Here is a 21,437-nt window from a genome sequence, read left to right on the forward strand (position 1 = left end):
TTGGTAATTCACTTTTTAAAATGAGGCTGTAAGCCCAATTCTGATTTCACTTTCACCTCTAAATCAAGAGGAACTCCAATGAAGTCAGTAATGATCCTCTCACTTACTGATGTAAAACCAGAGTGAGAGGAGAGATAGAACCTCACTATTTTCAGGGGGAAAGGACTATGAAACAATAGAATAAAACCAAAGAGAATTCTCTATTAATGCACAGGGTGTCCATGAAAGAGGTGTCTTGATAGAAGTACTACACTGCAATTAAAAAAAAAACCTAGAGCACAGACCCTCAGAGGCTAGGGCAATTGACTTCAGTTCAGGGGCTCAGGCTGTGGGGTTAAAAATTGCATCGTACACACTTGGGGCTCAGCCTGGTGCCTATGTTCTGCGACTCTCTCTCCTGCCCCCAGGAGTTTCAGAGCCTGGGCTCCACCCCAAACATCTACACTACAATTTTTATTCCCAGGAGCCCAAGTTAACTGACCCAGGACTAGTCACAGCCATACAACAGTTCTTTTATTGCAACATAGACATACCCTTAGTTTCCTTCTCACCACCCAACCCGAAATGATCTTACTATGTCCATTCATAGGGAAAAAAGATGACCATCAGCTACCTTCCTCCCCCCAACCACATATACAGAGATCTTTGCTACAGCCTATTACTTTGGCTGAGATATTTAAAGGTTGAATGTGTAACCCCATTCGATAAGTTGGGACTTTATAGTTAAAATACACTGACTTTAAGAATCCACATTTAGAAAGTTTGAAGCCAATGGAGTGTCCTTGATTTACACAAACTGAATATCTAGCCCAGAGGTCAAATTCTGCTCTCATGGTCCTATCCTGCTACAACTGAAGTGAATGATAAGCTTCAAAGGTACAAGACTAGGACCTCACAACAAACTCTGCACATGGGATAGGATCAGAACTCACCCCCTTTCTGAAGTTTACCTTTATTAACAAACAAAATTAAAAATAAGAAAGAAAGTTCACCATAAGCCTTCTCACTGACGTAGCTGTTCCTAAAAGTCCCCTCTCCAGAACTGCTCAGCCTATACCTCAAATCCTTTTTCACAGAAAGCCACATCTATTTCCCTTATATACAGGTGGGGGAAGACACCACCTGCTTCAATGAGTCAGCAGAACCCCATTAACCCTTTGTCAGCTGAATCAGCACTGCTGATGGTGGAAGTTTCAGGCAAATGCTGCCTACCATTTAAAGTTTCTTACTTGATAACAGGCTTTAAAGGGATAGCAGATAAAATACGAAGAGTTGATAAAAAGTCAATCAGTTGCAAGGCCTGAAGTTAAAGCAAAGGAACATACACAGCTGATACCAAAGATAAGTGATATTAATATGAGTATTGCAGCATCTAGAAGGTCCAGCCAGGATCAGGCTGCCATTGTGCTAGGATCCTGAACAAAAACATAGGAAGAGGGCTGTTGACAAAAGAGTTTGCAATATAATTTGAAATAAGATGTAATAAGTGAGTGTGATAAACAAATGGAAGGAGGGAGGAAGGGAATGGAGGCTACAGGTGATGTGATAATACAGATTATATAAAGTAATGTGATCATGTAAATTAGTTATGGTACAACTTGATGGTTCTAAATCATCTTAGATGTTTGTTTTGATGTGTTTATTTATTTAAATAAAATCAGCAATTCCTGATTGCCACTCAATCTAACCATCACTGGTTGGCTGACTTCTTGTGGGCACTACAGCTGACGTGTGGTTGGTTTAAGGAAGGATTTGAGAAAAAAGGTAGTGGTTTAGCAGAGTAATCCAGGGAGGGATTTCCTGAGCCGAGACCTTTGGGAGAGAAGCAGGCAAATGGGCAATCATTGGCTATTGCCAGGATTGGGTGGGCAACAATAAAAACTGAATATGGCAGACAGACAAAAAATCAATGTGACACTAGGGCATGTTAAATACCCTATTCACAAGGGAACATTTTATGTTGGAAAATCAGTTTCCACTCCTAGCTCACAGGAAGTACCAACAGCAGGAAGTTAAACTGATTGAATAATTGTTTTCACTGCATATTAATTTTCTCTCCACCACATTGAAGTGAGCTGATAATGGACAGAAACATAACAGTGTAATTGTTACTATAAACTTTGCTAATAAGTGCACTGTACCAAGTCCAGTAACACCACATCATTTTTATTTCAAACTAAATTTATTTGGTCTGTTTAGATTCTTTCTGCAAATTCCACAGTTCAAAAACTGATTATGGATTAAAAGCTGAATTTTAAAATGTAATATTGCTTTCCCTCAATAACTTTCCAGACTGAGGATTTTAACTGACAAGATTGTAAAAATAGTGACATTATAGTAAAATAAATAAAAAGGTTTGAGCAAGAAAGCTGAATAATTACATGAATCATCTCCAGAAACAGTGGCATTTATTCTCTTCTCGATGTACACCTCCCTTTTATGTCAAGAAGAATCAGCACATATATCAATATAAGAACAAGACCCTTAATTTACATAAAGTTAAGGGATTCATTCGTACCCACAAGAGCAAAGGCATTCTGTTCAGGGCAAGATTCTGACTTCGGATGAGAAGCTACACATGACCCCAAAAGTGGTATACTCCACGTTTGAGGAGCTATCAACACACCTTGTACAAAAATGATACTGCAGCACATGTATCCTCCAAATGAATGTTAGCACGCATATGCATTACTTTAATTGTTTGCAAACTCTCAGAGTTTTGGCATGTCTGCTTTATTCATCTAATCTAATGCGTTTTTATTGGTGCCAGACATGTCAGAAATTGTGCATCTGCAGGATCCTCAGGTAAGTAGCTCACTGAAATTTTCCTTTCAATTTAGCATGTGCAGAATACTTAACCACAAATGAAGCACGTGTCTCTATGCATGGGCCTAAGGATCCAGATCAGGAAAAATTAAAGGCCCAGATTATTTGCTATGTGGAACTCAGCACAGCAGAAGAGAAGGGCCATCCAGAAGCCAGTAAAGGCTTCTTGATTTTCAGGCCCAATATACATTAGATCCCAGCTGGCAATGGCCCCCAAGAGACCACATGGTAGCTGTTGATGGGCGCAGCACAGCATGTTCCACCCACACCCCTTTGGACAGGTGCCACAGCAGGTCATCCTCAGTCCCAACATAACCAGCCACACTTCACTATTCACCTCCCCTCCCTACTAAATGATTTAATTTTGAGGTATTCTTCACTCCAGTTCAGTGTTTTGTTATCTCTCATTACACAACATAGATGTGCGTTCAACTTTCTCCTCACATGCTGTGAAATTCATGCTCTGCTTTAAGAGCTGAGAAGTCACTATATCATCTCTCTAAGAGAATACCCATGTGCTAAGACTGTACAGAGTGTCCAAAGGGGTCACACACAACACCTTGTAAATCATTTATTTTAGAACTGATCTCATCTAATCTGATCTCATTGATCTTAGGAGAAAACCGTTTCAACTGCTGCCACTTACATCAAGTCTTTCCTTCCTTTCCCATTGGCTGCCCTACTTAACTTCCTGCATCACTAAAGGCCTTCAAAGCTAAAAGAAATAATTTGTTTTTCATTTTTATGGCATTGCCAGCTAGCCTCAGCAGAGCTACGGATCTCCCATATAGGGGCCGGACCACACAAAAGCCAGTAAAACCATTAATCCAGCCCTTCCCAAACTTTTTGCCTGTGTGACCCCATTTTGAGACTTTGTGACTCCAGACAGCAACAAAGCAACATAGTGAACAAGGAATCCCCGGAATTTACACCTTAAGTATGTTATCTAATGCTCTGTATTGTGGCACATGGCCTTTTGTATTGCGGCGTACTTTCTCAGATTGATACTGAGACTTAATGAACACAAGTTCACTGAATCCAGGTACACACAAATATGTGCTCACAAAAGGCACCATCAGCTTCAAGGCACATGCTGAGAGTGCAGGATATTCATTCTTGACAGTGACCCAAAACTCCAGGACCATAAGTTTGGCCTTTGATCCTGCAATTGGTTGCAGGAAATTCTGATGAGTTACTCAATTTCAGCTGCTGGCAAATCCATGGTATCAGGCTTGCATTGAAAGCGGTTTTTTACCCAATCATACTTTGCCATGTCCAACAGGGGGAAAAGGATGCAACCTGTTCCTCCATCGGGCTGAGACGCTCACCCATCACCTGTGACTTATCATGATTCTTTATCGACTGCCAACAGGGTACTCAGGGTAGCATAAAAGAAGATATGGGCCCTGCCTTAAGGCGCTTACAAGCCACTGCTTTCCCATCTCAGAAAAGGCGAGCACAGACTCCTACCAGCTCAGGCAGGGGATTCTCTGTTAATAAGGCTGCTGCCTGCAGATAAGGATCTTCTGGATTCAAGTCTCTCACCCGTATGTTTGCAAGCTGAATGGTGAAAATGGCAAAATGGCATCTGAACAGTCAGTGTCTCCGGACCTGTTCCACAAATGCCACTCCAGGAAAAATGGCAGTCTCCGTGCAATATGACCTCACAAATACTGCAGGTGTGAGGTCACGCTGTGAGAAGGCCTCCATTTTGATCTACAAAAATGGTGGCCTTCACAGGGTCCTGGGACACACCATATGTGCAAAGTCTTGGTGTGTGGAGGCTGTCAGTTTGTAGATGAAAATAGCGGCTTCCTGGCACAGCATTTGTGAAGCAGGTCAGAACACATTCGGGGGTAGATAGCATTATCTTGCAGGCCAAATCTGGCTTGTTGGACCTGCTGCCCCAAAAGAGGTTACAACAGTTTGAGAACCACTGCATTAATCGATCCACTATTTGCCCAAAGAAGAGAGCACTAAGATGCATCTTGGGTTCCATTCCAGATATGCCTATGCCCAAAGATTCTGAAAATGGATCATGATTTGAATCAAAATAGAGACTGTAGCCTTTTTCACCAGTTCTTTGTATCCTACCATTCAGGAATCATTTTTCTGAGTATAACTTATTGCAGACCTTTTCTGGAATAAGCAACACATACAACCTCTCTTAGATGTGTATTTAATAGGGAGCTGTCTGATAAGGATTTTCACATCATTCAGTTAATTCAGCGATCCAAATGCAAAATCATGAACTCAGGGACACCATGTGGATTTGTGACACTCCCTGGAGGACTCCATCTATAATAAACCAGAGAATGGATTACAATCATCATAGAAGTGGTTTTTCATCTGTGACATATATAATATGGATATTATTTATTTAATAAGTAACAAAAGACTAATTAAATGCAATTTACCCATATAAGTTAAAAATACTCAATATTAATTGTTTCAATAAAAGTATGAGAGAACATAACAAAATGGCAAAGTACAAAATCTGAGAAATACTATATGGTGAAATGATGCAGTACATATCGATCAACAAAATTTTGGGTACTTTTTTTGGCTTGAAATAGTCAGGACCAGAAGATGAGAAATGGGCAAACATTTAATCTAGATTGTATTTCCAGCCTAAATTTTGTTTGCCTAAAAAGTTTGGACCCTGCAGTCTCTAGTGAAGATTACTTCGTATTTTATGCTGGTGTTGTGAAGTTTGTTTACAGCTGTAAACTGGAAGTTGTATGCTGGGTAATTAAAAAAATCTAACTGTATTTAGACATTTTAGTAAAGTAATGGCTTGTAAATTCATTCAGCAGGCACTTTCACTAAAGAGAACTGCAGAATACCCAAGCAAGAGAAAAACATTGCAGATTTTCTAATTTGTGTAGCCACAGTTGAGGCTCCCAGGACAATCCTGCTCAGCCAACCAATGGCAAACTATATAGTATGTGATGTCAGTTAACTGGCAAACACCCATGCTGGACTCCTTACTACAGAATGACCAGCGCTGCAGTTTGCTTTAAACCCAGTTCATGTCCCTGTTTGACCTGCTTGAATTGATGCCCTTAATTCTTTCTTTTCCCTGCCACCAGGCCAGCTGACAGAAACCAGAAATATTGGGATGTCCAGATATTTTAATCTTTTGAACTGTCTCACTAAAATAACTGCTTCTCCACATACCCAGCACATCTTCCATATAAAACTTTCTCTGAATTGGCATTCTCTTCACATCTTTTGGTTCCATCTCATTCTCACCTGTTGAAGCATTAGCGCAGGTTACAAGTCCCCTGGTATCTATACTTTCTTCACCAGGAGATGTGTCTTGTTCCTTATTCATTTCTGTGTTTGGCCTTATTTACCCTGACAGAAGGTAAAATTCTACCCTCAGCCATATCAATGAAAACTCATCAAAGTCACCAAGGTTTAATTGATTGAGGACACCCTGGGGCCCAACAAATATTTTTGAAGCACTGCTTCACAAGGTACTTGCTCAGTTCTCTAACTTTCCCCTCAGCCAAAACTGTACCCACAATGTAATTGTTTCTTAACCATGAGTAGGATGAAATATAATTCTGTATGGATACATTAGTTTTAAAGGGACACACATCTCGCTTTCAATCCTTCAGTGTTTCATTCTTGTTTTTTAAAAAAATATTCATGTGATCTGTTTTATTTATTGTTATTATTTATTAATATTAAAAATATCCCAAAGTACTAGGTACTTTCTAGGTACTTTACAGAAACATGAAGAGACAAGGCACCTGCCCCGGAAATGTATAGTTTATGGATTTGATCTTGCTCCCTTTGAAATTAATGGGAGTGTTACTATTGACTTTAGTAAAGGCTGGATTGGACCCTAATTTCAGACATAATACAACTGGGCAATGAGTACAGAGGTAAATGATGAGATAGGACAAAGCATACAATAACAAGATCAGGCATGCACTGCAATATGCTCTTGTTGTGGTTCTTTTTCCAATAATTAAGAAACAATAGTTAAGAAGTTACTGTTGTGACTACTGTATTCATGGAAACAAGATGTTCTTACTTTTTATTTCATTCATACTTTCTTTGATGTGATTAGTAATTTTCAGATATGATTATTTTAAAAGACTTCAGTAAATTATACTGAAAGGAGACTTAGGACACCTGGAAATCTGAACTTGTACATGTGTTGGCCCCCTATCTTATTTTAATTTTTTATTGTAAAATATGAATCATGTGTTGTTTCAGGATAACATGAAAATGGATTAAAGAAAACGGAAATGTAGTGACTTTTATGGATTTCTGTTTCAACTCTTAATAATACTTACCAATAATTCTTTGATTAGCATACTGAAAAAATTCAAACTCAAACTATGTAATAATAAGATAAAACAAGACATATGTTATAAAATGGTTTTGTCCTTTTCAATCCAAATTAAGGATCTGCAACAGGATACAAAGAAATGTTGATAAGGAAAATGCAAAATATTTTACTGCCTGTGCTATTTAATACCTTAATAAAATATGTTTCACATTTAGCCAAGAACTTTGAAAACACTTAAGGTAAGCTATGCTTGAGCTCAGGAATTTTATATTATGAGTTTGGAATTCTTTTATAAAGGACACGATAATATTGCTAAGAAAATAAGTTATGTTCACTTCTAAAATTGTTTCTTTTTTCTTGTTTGCTGCACAGTATTTAATAATTTCTTTTGTACAGTTTTTTAATAGTTGAGCTTTAAGTGAAGCTCTGAAAAACAGTGGAAGATTTTATTTTCAGGGTCACAAGTACCATAGCGAGATTTCACTCTTAAACAATGACACTTAGTATCTGTGTAGTTCTATGAATACTTTTGAAGTGTCATATTAAAACCAATCTCTTGGCCTTCAGGCAAAGAGAAGCAATTAGTCTTGGAGTTGTGAATAAATAAAAATCCATTTATATACCCGTCCTTGACATGTACCTTGCAAATCTTAGAAACTTCATCTAGTGGGAAAAGAAATGTTAAATCATGAACACCAACACTAATCCTATTGCAATGTTGCTTCCTAAAACTGTTTAGTTTATATAAATCTTTTAAGTATTAATTCATATGTATATATTCATACATAGTGAAACACAACAACAAAGTGGCATTCACACAATTGAGTGAGAAGAAAGAACTGAGTGAGTGAATGTAGTGCTATACAGAACACCTTTAATATCTACTACAGTAATATGGGTAAAAAAAAACCCCAAATCAAGAACAATGTCCCTTTCGAGATACCATGAAAACAATACTGTGTAATATATAGATCCTTTTCATTCTCAACTACTATTGTGTCTTTGCTTTGATCTTAACAAACAAACAACCCAGCCGGACATTTTATTACTATGCAGTACAATTAAATTATACCTTTTTGAGATGGGTTGGGACTGAGTAAGCAAGGAAGCAATTTCTACTTTCTGTTCAATAAAATATTTTAATTATTTCTGTTTCCTCTTTATTGGGCCTTGATATAGAAACACTATATTTCCAGTTATGTTTTGATTACTGCTCATGATTCTCATACTTATTTTATGTTTGGCAGTTAAACCATAACCTACAGATGAAACAAAAATTAAGCTGCTAAATCATATAAAATCTTCAGTCTGTGCCTCACCGAAAGAGTCTTATCTGACTTGTGCCGCAAAAGACTATAAGTCTCAGTGGGTTTTCTTTCCCTCCTGAAACTGCACTTGTTGAACTGTTAAAGGGAAACTACTTAGGCTACAATCTTGTCCAGTGCTATGGTGAGGCAGCTGTTTGAAGGCACTGTTATATTCAGGAGGTAACTTTCAAATAAAATCCACCCTTCTGTGCTGGACTTTCATAGGCAGTACATAGACATACTTCAAAGGCCAAAGGTGAGACTGTTGCCCCTGCTAAAAAAGGTTCCTGGGCTGGTAGGATGGTCAAGGCAAAACAAATTTGAGTCTGTGCTGGATGCAAATCTCTCAGCTGACCTAGTTCTCAGTCTCCTTTTCATTTCAGAAGCTCAGCTAAAAATCCATAAATTAAGGAAATTAACTGATGGCGCCTCCGGCATCTTTGTAAGCTATTTAAATCTTTAAATTTACAACATCTTCTGCATATATCAAGTAATTGAACTAACTGCAGGGATGTAACTTTAATGAGAAAATTTCCCTCTTCTCCTGTAGTTTGTACTCTTAAAAAAAAAACACTACCCTTAGGAAAAAAGTTTCTGTTTATTCCTGCCATGGAAGATAACTTTAAAAAAACCTCAATTTTAGGGGTTTTTGCCTTTCTCACTTTGTTCCTTAATGGTGCAGTAATAAAAAGAATAAAAAAAGCCAACTAGTTCCCACGCCTTCCTGCTCAGGCCATAAATGTCAGGAAAGCAAAGAGTAGCAAGCCCAATGCTTCAGATCCTCTCTCTGACAGAGGAGTTCTCTGGTGAGGACAAGCAATTCTGATTTCCCTTTAACCATGAAAATGGCCTGACCTTTGCAATAACAACAAAAAAATAAATAATTACATAACTTTTCTGCACTTACAGTTGTTTGCAGCTAGTAGGCGCTCAAGATCTAAAATTAACCTAATTCTAGTCCACAGAGGCTGACATTTATTTGTAATATACAAATACAAACACACACACAAATATATCCCATCCTTACACTCTTAAGGTCTGAAAAGTAATGATGCACTGAAAAAATTCAGGGAGGGTGGAGGTCAAGGAAAGGTACATTCTGGAGATGAACATGGCAGAGTGATGAACTGCAAAAATAACAAGGGGGTTGAATTGCATGAAATCACATAAATGAAACAAAGGACACAATTTTTAAAAAGTTTATTCAGAGATAAACATAATTTTAGGAGGAAGGGGCTGAGAAGGATGTTTTCATAGTGTTCATTTGCCAGGTTGGTGATTTGCAAAATAAAAAAGACCTGATCTGTATTAAATCATATAAATAAAATAAAGGAGACATATTTTTTTAAAAAGTTTATTCCAGGAGAAATATTATAAATATATATATTTTGTGTAAGGCTGACCCAGTAGGCAACTCTCCCGAATTCATATGCCCCATTGGCCATCTGCAACTAATAATATTAATAATAAATACATTAAACCACATGCACAAATATTAAAAGTTTATTCAAGGTAAACATCATTTTGTGGGAGAGGGGGGCAGTTTGGGTGTGGGGGAGGTGGAGAATGCCGGGTTCCCTGGAGATCAATATCCCAGATTGGGTTAGTTGCAAAAGAATAAATAAATGCAGGGCACCAAATCAATCTGCTTTTGTTAAAAGTTTATGGAGGATTTTGCTCGGCTGGTTGGAGGGCGGGGGGGGGGGGGGGGGCTGGTGTGAGGTTCCAAGGGGGAGGCACAGCGACGGGAAGCAGCAGCAGCGGCTGCTGTTGTGGCCAAGCCAGCGGAGCGCCTGTGGAGCTGCCTGTCTGCCTGGGAAATCTTCATGGCAGACATCTCCATCTAGCCGTGCGCTATAATTGAAATGGCGCTTTTGGCCAGGGGCGGCCTGCCAGGGCGCTTTCTGCAATAGCACAATGCATGTCGATAGACGTCATTTGGTTTTAATGGCCTACAGGAAATTTGGCGTTTACAATGCGAGACATTAGCAAAGGGTGAAAAGGGAGCGAGGGGAGGGGAAACGGAGGGGAGGGGGGAAGGGAATAATTGCAACCTCCCCCCCCCACCGAAAAATCCTCCCGATCTGCATCCTGATTGCTGTAGGTATTTTTGTGGTTGTATTTTTTTTTTTTGTTAACTTGATCTAGTTTATCAACAAGTGCAGAGTGGGTGCTACCCTAATTGTAACAGAGGAGTCAAGAGATGTGAGAAACGTGCCCTGCGTTACTTATTTGGGAGCTGAAAATTTATGCCTAGTTGAAAATGCCTGGGGAAATATTACATCAGACCAAATGACAATGATTAAAATCAGCTTTTTCCCCCCCCTTCCTCCTTCTTCTTTTCAGTAAGTCTATTGAAGGACGTGACAGTGGCCTGATATTCCACAACATTAAACCGTTATCCCCCCAGCCAAGGAAGGAGAGGAGCTGGCAACCCAAACCGTTAGCACAAGGATTCTGCAGCCAAGGAGAGAGGGGGGTTAGTTTGGGGAGGGGGGTGGGAAGCAGGAGAAGGGGGGTTGGGGTTTGCCATCTGATTTTTATTGTTATTATTAATAATAATTTTATTTGGAAAGATATCTTTTTAATCTGGAGATCTCCAGCAAAAGGAGGGGAAAATATCCAATTTTCATCGCAAAATTAGCTAGGGCGAGAGCAAAGGGCTGAGCTAATTGTAGCCTAATCCCCTGCCCTGGAGGCGTTTGCAAAGCCCTGAGCAAGAATTCGTCTTTTTTCTTCCTCTTCTCCCTTCCCTCTGTTATTTAGAGACGGGATTATTGCCTTTCTTCTCATAACAGCCTCGGCAGTTTCATTTTAAGGCTTCCCCCCCCCTCCACACACACACACACACACACACAAAATAAATAGAAGCGTAAAAAAAGAGAGAGGGAAGAAGCAGCTTTAAAAATAATAATAATCACAGCAGGATCTAAGGAACAAAGATAGTAATAAAAGCAAAAAACAAACCCATCAACACACAAACCCAACAGAGCCCAAAGCAAAAGGGGGGTTTGCAGATCTCTCTTCTGTGTTCAAGGTAAGGAAAGCTGCTCTGACTGCTGCTCCTGTCTCTCCCTGCATGGACTGGGGAGTGCGCATTGCATGGCATGGCTTTTTTTTTTTTTTTTTTTGGAAAGTGCCTCTTCTTGAAACTAACTCAGATCTTGGCTCTGGAGAAGAGACGGAGGGTTTTTTTTAAAGCTACAGGATCCATTTTCCTCCACCCTCCTTTGATAGCGCTGGTGCTCTCTCTCTCTCTGTGTGTGTGTGTGAATGCATGCCCATCTGTATGGTTTGTTTCCTTTTTCTAAAGCATGGCCAGTGTTGCTGAGCCCCGATGCCCGGGGTTCCTAGGCTGCTGCTGCCGCCCTAGCCCCAACACTGAAGAAGGCAAAGGATCCGGGGGCAAAGCCACAGCGCGGAGGAGGCAGAGCTAATTGGGTCCCGGGCTTTTGAATGGTACACAAGGAGCACTGGCAACAATTGCACTTTCCAAAAGGGCAGCTGCAATAGGCAGCAGCCGCTGCCACCGCGTTGTAGGGCTGGGAGGGGGAATCTGGGGTTTGGTGGGTTGTTTTTCCTTGCACTGTTTGTTTGTGAAGGGAGGGGGGATGTTTGTTTGTGGGGGTTGTTGATGGTTTGTGGTTTGGTCCCCCCTTTTGCTTTCAGGGGAGATCCTCTTGGTTCTGGTGGGGACTTTGTGGGTCCGTCCTTTGGGGTCGTCTCTAGGGTGTCTAAACACAAAGGGGGAAGACAGATGACAAAGCTTAATATGGAAAAGACGGGCGGTCTGTGAATGAAACTCTGGCGCCAGTCAGCTTGATTTGGTGTAGACTTCAAACCACTCTAGGCTATAGTTTGCATTTCTGTTCCTACATGTAATGTGGCACACTTCTGCAAAATTAATACATTAGTCTGGCCAATGTTCACCACCATTGGTTGCACATAAAATATATAGGATCGGAGGTGCAGATTTTCCCCCCTGCATTCATCTAAGGCATCTCCTTTCTTGTTATGTGAGAATAAGTAAGGGACGCCATGTTGTGCCTTTTTTTTTTTTTTTTTTTTTTGAATTTTACCTTTGGGCATTGCTGTATATATTTCTAACAAAAAAGCTAGAAGTTTAGTGGCCGGTGTGCATGGCTTCCTGGTGATTTCCCTGACCATCAGCAGGGAAAGGCATTTGGGTGACGTGAAACTTGCACTAAATAGATTGGCGAGTGCTAGGAATGGGGGGAGGAGAGTGGGAAAAAGAATTTTTTTTAAACGCGAGCTCAACAAGCTAACTGCTCCCAAAAAGTTTCTGACTTAATCCACTTGCTAGCAAATGTCCAGTATTTTCTGAAGCAGTGTTGTGTGCAAATGTTTTATGGACTTTATTTTGTAACCCATTGGCCAAGGTTTTAAAATAACCTCATCACTTCTTTGTCTTAGGTTTGTTTCACAAAATAAACAATCGGCTCAAAGTCGCCTAAGAGGCAGATTCTGGATATTATCATGTTTACGTGTTTATAGAGACAAAGGTAATGCCAAGTCTCTTTAATTTTGACCCTCTGGCTGGGCTGAATCCTACCTCCCTGGAAATACAGACAGTGCCATGAAGCCACGAGAGTGCAAGGTTAAGTTCTTTAGCTGGTTATTCTCCAAAGTGCTTGAAATGGGGTATCGGGGGGAGGGGGGCTGAAACGGTGGTTTTTACTTTTAGTGCTATAATAGATCTGCTGTTAAAGAAAGAAAGGTCTGTGGGGGAAAAAAAGCTTCAATGAGAATCCAATAAAGGAACCAGTCAGAGAACAGATGTTGGTGCTGATCTCATTAAAGACGAGTCAGTGGTCCTGCAGCAGACTGGACTTTGTGCCTTTGATGCACACACAACTAGCTGGCTGCATATGGATTGAAAGATGCCTCCTTTCAACATCTTATAGGAAGAGCTGTTTCATGGAAAGTCCTTAAACCTGCAGTTTTCATTTCATGTCTTAAATGTGCATGAAGGAATTAAACTGCACGAGTGAATAACAGCATTAGTTTCAATTAATTTTTATCCTGGCAACAATAAACTTTAGAAACAAAGCACTTTTACATCCTTAATTAGTGTTGGTTCCCATCTGTAGTCTTTTAAGTGTCTGTTCCTTGATTTAACTTTGTCCCTCCTTCAGAGCTGCTTTCTTTTTAATTCTTTTCCCTTTTTTTCTTGTTATCCCTTCCAGACTGTTTCTTGTTTCTCTTCTGCAACCTTTCACCTCCCTTCTCCCTATCTCTCTGCCTTGCTCTGTGCAGTTTATTTCTACTGTATTTTCCCAACATCAACAGCAGTATTGGTTGCCATGGCCCCAAGCTATGTGCAGAGGTGGGAAAGCTTCATTCGCCCAAAAGTTCTTACACTTTTGAAGTCTTTCTTTTAGTAGGATCTGAAATGTATCATCTAGAGTGTGTATTAAATGAACAGTATTCCTGTAGGCTTCCGAGGAAGAAAGGCAACACCCTGGAAAATTCTGCAGTCTTTCAGCATTCTCGGCCCTAGGGTGATAGCCCTGGGCATGGAGCTGAATGGAGCTCTTACAACTGCCTTCTGTTTACCTTTTATGGTTAAAATAACAGCTTAGCAAAGAAGCAACTTCATGGAGAAACGATTCAGTGAAATCATCTCAAGCTGTAGCAGCATAGCTAGTTTAATCACCCCTAGAGAGCTGAACAACTGTGAGCACAATGGGACACAAAATCATTTTGTGTGTAAATGAGCATGGCATTGTGATTATTTCACTTTGCATGGGCAAATAGTTTTTACAAGCAGTACTTATGCAGTTAGCTTAGAAAGGCAGAAAAAGATAAGCTGGATCTGAAAAATCTTGGTGTGTAATGTTTGGAAAACTAAATATTCAGATAATTTGGGAATCAGGCTCTATTGATTTTGCCTTTAGCAAGTTCCTGTGTTACTTATTAGAGCAGGGTTATTGCTTGTGCCACTAGTAGTGATGTTATACCCTTTTGTAGGCAACTAAAGAACATGGATTATTTTACATGGTTTAAAAATGAAATTTGTTAATGTTTCTTCAGTATTTACCCTTAAGGTTTTAATTTTCACATCAGTATTAGAAAACACACAATTCCACAGGATAAATACTTTTAAGATCCAGCTCTGTGCATTAAATAAATATATTACTTGATGTGGTGAATTTTAGCAGCAGTTTATATTGAGAAATACATGTAAGAAGATAGTCAATACAAACTAGGATTAAGGAAGCAAGAATATTTAATTTTAGGATTAGTGGAAGTGCTTTTTACACGGTTTAGATCGTGTTTAAGACCTATGCTCTTTGTTGATTAACTAATACAAAAAGTGATTGGCTATCGCAGCTTTATTAAACATTTGGGTTATTTTATAATATTAATCTTCTCTAACAAAACAAACCTGTATTTCAGTTCTTCTTCTGATTCCCTCCCCCAAATTAAAAGCCTGAAACCCCTCAATAAGTATGAAAATCCATACAAGATTGTGAAGTATTTTAGTTTTCCAGTGATTTTCTATAATTAAGTGTTTTTTCAGTGCATACTGTAGCTGAGTGATGCCAAAAGCAGGGGATTGTTCAAAAAGTCCCTCCAGTGAATAGTATAAATTAAATATCTCTACTGTATGGGCATGGCCTCACAGAGAGTCTTAGACAGTTTGCAGATCAAGGCATTTGCTGATGTACTAACATTAAACAAAATCGTAAGACAGTAGCAGTGTTTAAATATGCACAAATAGATTCAGATCACTTGATCTTTAGCTTTCTGTGCATATTTTAAAATTGGAGTCTGTATTTCAAGACAAATGGTAAAATGTAAGACTTATTTAAAGAGAACTACAAGTTCTTTGATTTCATTTAGAAATTGTAGGGGTCCAGTTGAGCCCTAATTAGGCATATTTTTTGTAAAACTCCATGAGGTGTATTTCCAAGGCAGGTCTGTGTCCTGCAAGGTCTGTACTTTTACCATTAGTGATAATAGTTAGGGTTAGAACAAAGACAGAGTTGACATTCAGCTTGTAGCTACTGACCCTTACATTTAAGTGAAGGAGTACAGAATGAACATGAGCTTGCTGTGCTCTTTGGTAGGAATACATCCTTGTCTGTGTTGGTAGACAGATATAGCATTGACAACTAGAGAACAGGCTACTAAAGTACTACGGTGTTTTAAAAAATTAGTTGTTTTATTTGTGATATGACATATTTCCTAAAGGTTGCCCACAACAGGACCTTGTGGGAAAGAAGAAAGCAACAACTTTAGTCATTAAAGGATTCAGTCATTTTCCTTGAAGGTGGTGCTACAGTAAAATGTTAATGCCAATTTCACATCGACTGACACAGAAGTTCTAGGACAGTGTTGATATTTTGTTCGCATTCAGTGCAGATGTCCATTCTGCATTTGAAGAGAAAAGGATGTGGATTCATAATGGGGTGATGTATTTCTGTACTGGAGTAGTTTAAAATTGTTATGAACTAAACTAGATGAAATAGACTAATCTAATATGTGGTTTTCTTTTAAAGATGTTGAGATACATTATATTTTCAGTCCCTTTCCATATATTTTGGTAACCATATTTTTAAGGAATCTTGTCAATTATATGTTCACTGAATGGTTTGGGCAAGCATATTGTGCAAAAAGAAATATTGTTAAAAGAAAGGAGAAACCAGTTTTAGGATTCTTAGAAATGTCACCAAACTAACCTGGAAGAATTGGACATTCACTTTGTAATACTGCATATGAAGCGTCTGTCAGATGTTAGGAAGCGCCTAGATGTTTGGTAGCATGACTGCAAAACAAAATACCAGGGAAAATTAGATTATATTAAGAAATGTTTTTAACTATAATATTTTGCATCTGTTGTTCTACACATATGTGACAGAAAGGATGAAGAATTTTATAAAACTTCCAAAAGCTTGAACAATTTTTCCATCTGTCATATATGTTTTCATTATTATTTTATTTTACTTTATTCAGTTGTGTAAGACACAGTGGTGTCTGATAGAACTTCCAAAAGCTTGAGCAGTTTTTCCATTTGTCATGTATGTTACCTATAATTTTGTATTTAACTTAAATCAATTGTGTAAGACACATGTTGGTATCTGGGAGAGAATCAGTTATCATCCTTTTCTTATAGAACCTGAAGACTTTTTGGAAATATATATATTTTTTTGCCCTAGCAGTCCCTTCCAAATCAAACGGGGTTTTTGAAAGTCTTTGAAATATTTGTTTTAGGTTAACAGAAGCAGAAGTTCAGTGCATGAATTTGTAAATCAGCTAAAAATATATAGACTCAATTCCATTTAATTTCAGATATTTTAAAGTAATAAATATACACATGTTCATACGTATATTTCTGGTTTCTAATGCTAGATCATAAGGCATATGTGAAAGCTTTGTGTCATGAAAACTTTGGTCATTTTATATGTATTTCTGCTGTCATTACTTCCAGCTATTAATTTCCTTCAGTTTGAAAGCTTATTAGTCCCTCATTATATCTACTATTAAGATATAATCGATAGTTATCAATTTATTTTGTAATTATTAAAAATAAAATCTATTTTTTTCATAGTTTGATGTGAAATTTACTAAATGTATAAACTAAATGCCTTAGGTACTGAGGAAATCACTAATTTAGAGGTGTCTCGTTACTGAGACAAACTTGCAAAAACCCCTGAATCCCAATTCACAAATTGGTTATTCGTTTGTCAGGGGATATTTCACATCTAACACATAAGCCCGCGACCTTTAATTAGAATTTTGCAGTTTGTTTTATGCCCCTTGAGGCTGACACCTTGAAATTTTTTTTCTTGATTTCTTATTGCTAATAAGCATCTTTCTCTTCCCCTCTGGTACTTTGAAGAAAATGATGCAAATACACTTAATTACAGTGGTGGCAATAATTTGTTAGCTGAATATGTGATCAGGCAGATGCAAAAATGATCTGATTAGATCTGTGATCACACTAGAAATAAAGGTAACACACAGTTACATTTAAGAGAAACTGTTCTTTTTTGTCTTCCGTTTCCAGGAGGGAAGAAGCATGTCCCGTCTGTCTCTAACACGGTCCCCAGTTTCTCCCCTGGCTGCTCAAGGAATTCCTCTCCCAGCTCAACTCACCAAATCCAATGCTCCTGTGCACATCGATGTAGGAGGACACATGTACACCAGCAGCCTGGCTACCTTGACAAAGTATCCAGATTCCAGGTAGGATCTCAGTGTTTTCAGGCTGTGTGCCTATTTCGTTTCATTGGTTGGAAATATACATTTACCTGTGTGAAATATTTGGATGTGAAACACGACTTATTATATATTCAAAACTTATACATAATTCAGTCTCCAGTTTATACATTAACTTCACTAGAGTTCTATAGGAAAAAAAGACTTCAAAATGTATGTATTATTTAGACAATTTATTCATTTTCTTTCTCAACATCTTCCAAACCATACTGTTATGTTTGAAGCACCTGTTGATGTGACTGTCCTATAATATTCACCACTCTATGAATGTTTCTGTATTTTAAAACAAACTTTGGTTGAAAAATAAACAGTAGCCCATCTTTTACATGGGTGCTCATGGATACATTTGTCAGCCAGGAGAAGTCCTATAATAGCTGCCGTTGTATAGGTTGGTGGAGTTCTTAGATGAGCTGTACTCACTTATTCAACAGCAGTGACACTAGTCATTAATTTTCAGCAGAACGTCCAGCACACAATGTGTTTATTTGCAACTGCACATCAGGTCAAAGTTGTGTATAATTATTGCATGCAGATTGTTTACTGTACATGCTACTGATATGTCTGGTGAGGATTATGTAATCTGGTCAGTATTTTAAGGCAGGAGAAACTGCAGAGATATGCGTATGTAAACCCTCTCCGGTGTTCATTTGGGGCCTTATTCTGTGAGGTGTGGAGTGCCATGGAAGGAGATGCACGTGGCAGGTGTTTGGCTCTTTTCAGGATCGGGCCCGGGGCTGGCAGCAGAAGAATGTCAGTGATTTAAGGGTTAAAAGCATATTAGCCAGAGTATCTCATAAGAGATACTTGATAGCTTTAGATTTGTAACTAAATCCACCAAAATTAGTATTCTGAGATTGAGGAATAACATAGTTTGTTTATAAGAATGTGTTAATTCTATGTAAGGGTCAAATGCCTCACATCTGAACAACAGGAAATATGAGATGTACAGTACAAGGTGTTTGGTCACACTGGCTAAAGAAAGCAGTTTTGATCCCAAATGCAAACCAGGAATCAGGTCAGCAGTTTAGTTGTCAGAGGTTCTGCTGTCAACATAACCTGTATTTCTGCAAAGGGACAGCCTTTTCAGTACAAAGGAGCTGTATAAAGCTACATTTTTGTTCAAGTATTTTCCCTTCAGAAGAACTAGGGATTTTTGCACTGATTTGACAGTTTCCCAAGCAGTAAATGACATTTATGCAGACTCCTTGAAATGCCTCTGATGTCATAAAGCATATGGCTGTGTTTTCAGTTCAAGCCTAGGTAGTGCATTGAAATGTTCCATGGAAAAGGAACATTAATTGAAATGCCAATATTTTAAAATTAGGCAAAAAACCTATGATTTTTCAGGAGACCATCTATTTCAAGACTTCAGTCTAGTATTTAATTACAATGAAGAAATCTATCCGGTGGGGAAAGATTTATAACAAAAAAACAGACAGACGTTTCACAGCATAAAGAAAATACAGAGAATATGCAGCAGTTGCAGTAAAATATCACATCTGTTTCCACATTAAAAAAAAATCACTGCTGACATTTTAAAAAATATGCCCCATATCAGAGTTATTTAATAGAAACTTCAACTGTGTAACTTGCAAAATATAAATATGTTTGAAATAAATGCACAGATTTTACTTAGAGGTTTCGGCTTATGATACAGATTTGTTACTTCTAACTGTTGAAACAACAAAAGTGTGTTCCTCTTGGTTTTTAAGCTGCAAGTACAAAACAGTTATTGGTCAGACACTAGTGTATTGTGTGATATCTTGTTGTGTATTGTCTTGCATTTGTATGTGTTGTGTTATCTCTTAAGGCTTGAACTTGCAAACCTTTTCTCACTCAAGTAATCCTTGCCCATGGTTTCAGCGAATCTACTCATACGAGTAAAGGTTTGCAGGATTGGACCCTTAGATCCTAAAGTTTGAATAACATCACTGAATCAGAAAACCAAACAAAGGGGATATGCAGTAAAGAGGTATCAGAACACACATATTGTATTTAGAGAGAGAGAGATTCTGGTTATTTTGTTTCATTTTGCCAGTTGGGTTCCTTCAGTGTTCGAGTTGACATAAATGGTGACCCCATTCTTTACTCAGGATGGCCTGCTTTCATTCCCATTGAAGTCAATGGCAAAACTCCCAATGATTCAAAGTTCTGGGTCCTCAGTGGTATTCTTGAGATAAAGTCACAAAACCTTTTGTTTTCATTGCTCTCTGGAATATCTTCCATGAGGTTATAAATTGCCTTTGCAATTAGCATGGATGAGAGAGGGATTCTGGGGCTTGAGCTGGTGTAGGAGAAAAGGATATGTGTTGCTGCGTGAGACAGCTGGTAATAGTGGAAAGCACCATTAGCTCACGCTGCAAAGATGACATGCGTGGCCATAGATGGAGGCGCCGCTATATTCACACATGCGGAGCTTTTGGGATTATTTGTATAAGGTATTAAATTCTTTTCAGTTTGGCTATCAGCATTTCATAGGAGCTTCAAGTATTGCAGATTAATCAAATTGTATAGGCCCTGGTTCAACAAAGCACTTAAATGTGTGCGTAAGTACTTTGCCGAATAGGCGTGGATATCATATGTTTTGCTGAGTCTTTGATACAGTGGCAGAAAATAAAGTTTCAGCACCCTAAAAATTAAAGTGTAGGGGAAAATTTTCCTCTGTATCTGCATTACATGCTTTATTTGCTTTTGTATGCTCTTAAATCCTAAATATACTTTTAGCTTATTATTTACATTATATATACACACACACAAAAACACGTATGCACACACCTCATGCTAATGGAAAATAGAAAAATCATTCAGTCATATTTATTCCTCAGTTGTACTTATAATAGGCCTGATCCTGCAAGGTCCTGAACATTTTTCAATTTGCATTGACTTCACTGGCAGTTGAGCATTCTCAGCATCTTGCAAGATCAGGCCTAACAAGAACAACTCTAGGCATGGTAAGTTCCTGCCTATACCTGCTTTTCAGTCACCCTTCTGGTATGATATAAATTACACCTGACAGCAGACAGTGTGATACATTTCTCATTGTAATTTGGTAGGATTGACCGTGCTCAGCCCACTCATGGCTTTGCTGTGTTCTGCCATTCATAAATTATGTGTTTCAGCTGTAATTCATGAAAATAAAGAACCTGGTTCTGCAACCATGACTCATATGAGTAGTCAGTGATTTGAACTAGTGAATGATTTGAAGTCAGTGGGCCAAATTCTGCACTCAGTTATCCCAGTGTAACTTCAGAGTGACTCTGTTAAAGTCTTTGTTGCTTATATCAGCTCAACTAAGAGGAGAATTTGCTCCAGTGAGTGAATTTTCATGAGTAAAGGATGCAAGATCAGGCCCAAAAGGTGTTAGTCACATCTTCTGCTGTAAACTTTCATAGGCTACATCATGATGCACTCCCTGCAAGGGAACTTATTTAGCTATGTTACAGAAACATAAACTCCTCCACTGTGTAGGTTTAACACACGTATGCCATGACCTGCTCATCTGTATCAGCTGTGTGATTTGAAGAAGAAAAAGAAGCAGGATCACTTAACTAGTGTGACAAATGGGAAACTAATTAAATGGCCACTGTAAATGATTCATTCTAAGTCTGCATTTCTCACTTTAATCATTATGGTACAATATATATTTTCCAATCAACATAAACAATATATAAACAAATATGTTGGCCTTTCAAAGGATAAAGGCAAAGATACTATCTCACCTATCGTATCTCTCTCAAAGATATATGCCAGCA

The 21,437-nt window shown here is 38.4% G+C and overlaps 1 protein-coding gene across 7 annotated transcripts in view; it reads left to right on the forward strand.

Annotated features, from left to right (window-relative positions):
- The first annotated feature begins 10,232 nt into the window (after positions 1 to 10,232).
- Positions 10,233 to 21,437, forward strand: part of KCTD15 (potassium channel tetramerization domain containing 15) — a 53,178-nt gene continuing 41,973 nt past the window's right edge. The window contains exons 1-4 of one of the 7 annotated variants that reach the window (XM_073307884.2): positions 10,233 to 10,542; positions 10,789 to 10,921; positions 12,877 to 13,060; positions 17,477 to 17,652. In XM_073307884.2, coding sequence (XP_073163985.1) covers positions 13,040 to 13,060; positions 17,477 to 17,652 — 197 coding nt within the window. In that variant the 5' untranslated portion in view covers positions 10,233 to 10,542; positions 10,789 to 10,921; positions 12,877 to 13,039. Of the gene's footprint in view, positions 10,543 to 10,788; positions 10,922 to 11,060; positions 11,480 to 11,628; positions 11,902 to 12,876; positions 13,061 to 17,476; positions 17,653 to 21,437 lie in introns of those variants that run through there. The other 6 variants (XM_073307890.2, XM_073307887.2, XM_073307885.1 and 3 more) reach the window with 6 other exon arrangements.

Source organism: Lepidochelys kempii, chromosome 12, assembly GCF_965140285.1.
Source record: "Lepidochelys kempii isolate rLepKem1 chromosome 12, rLepKem1.hap1, whole genome shotgun sequence".
NCBI classification, from domain to species: Eukaryota; Metazoa; Chordata; order Testudines; family Cheloniidae; genus Lepidochelys; species Lepidochelys kempii.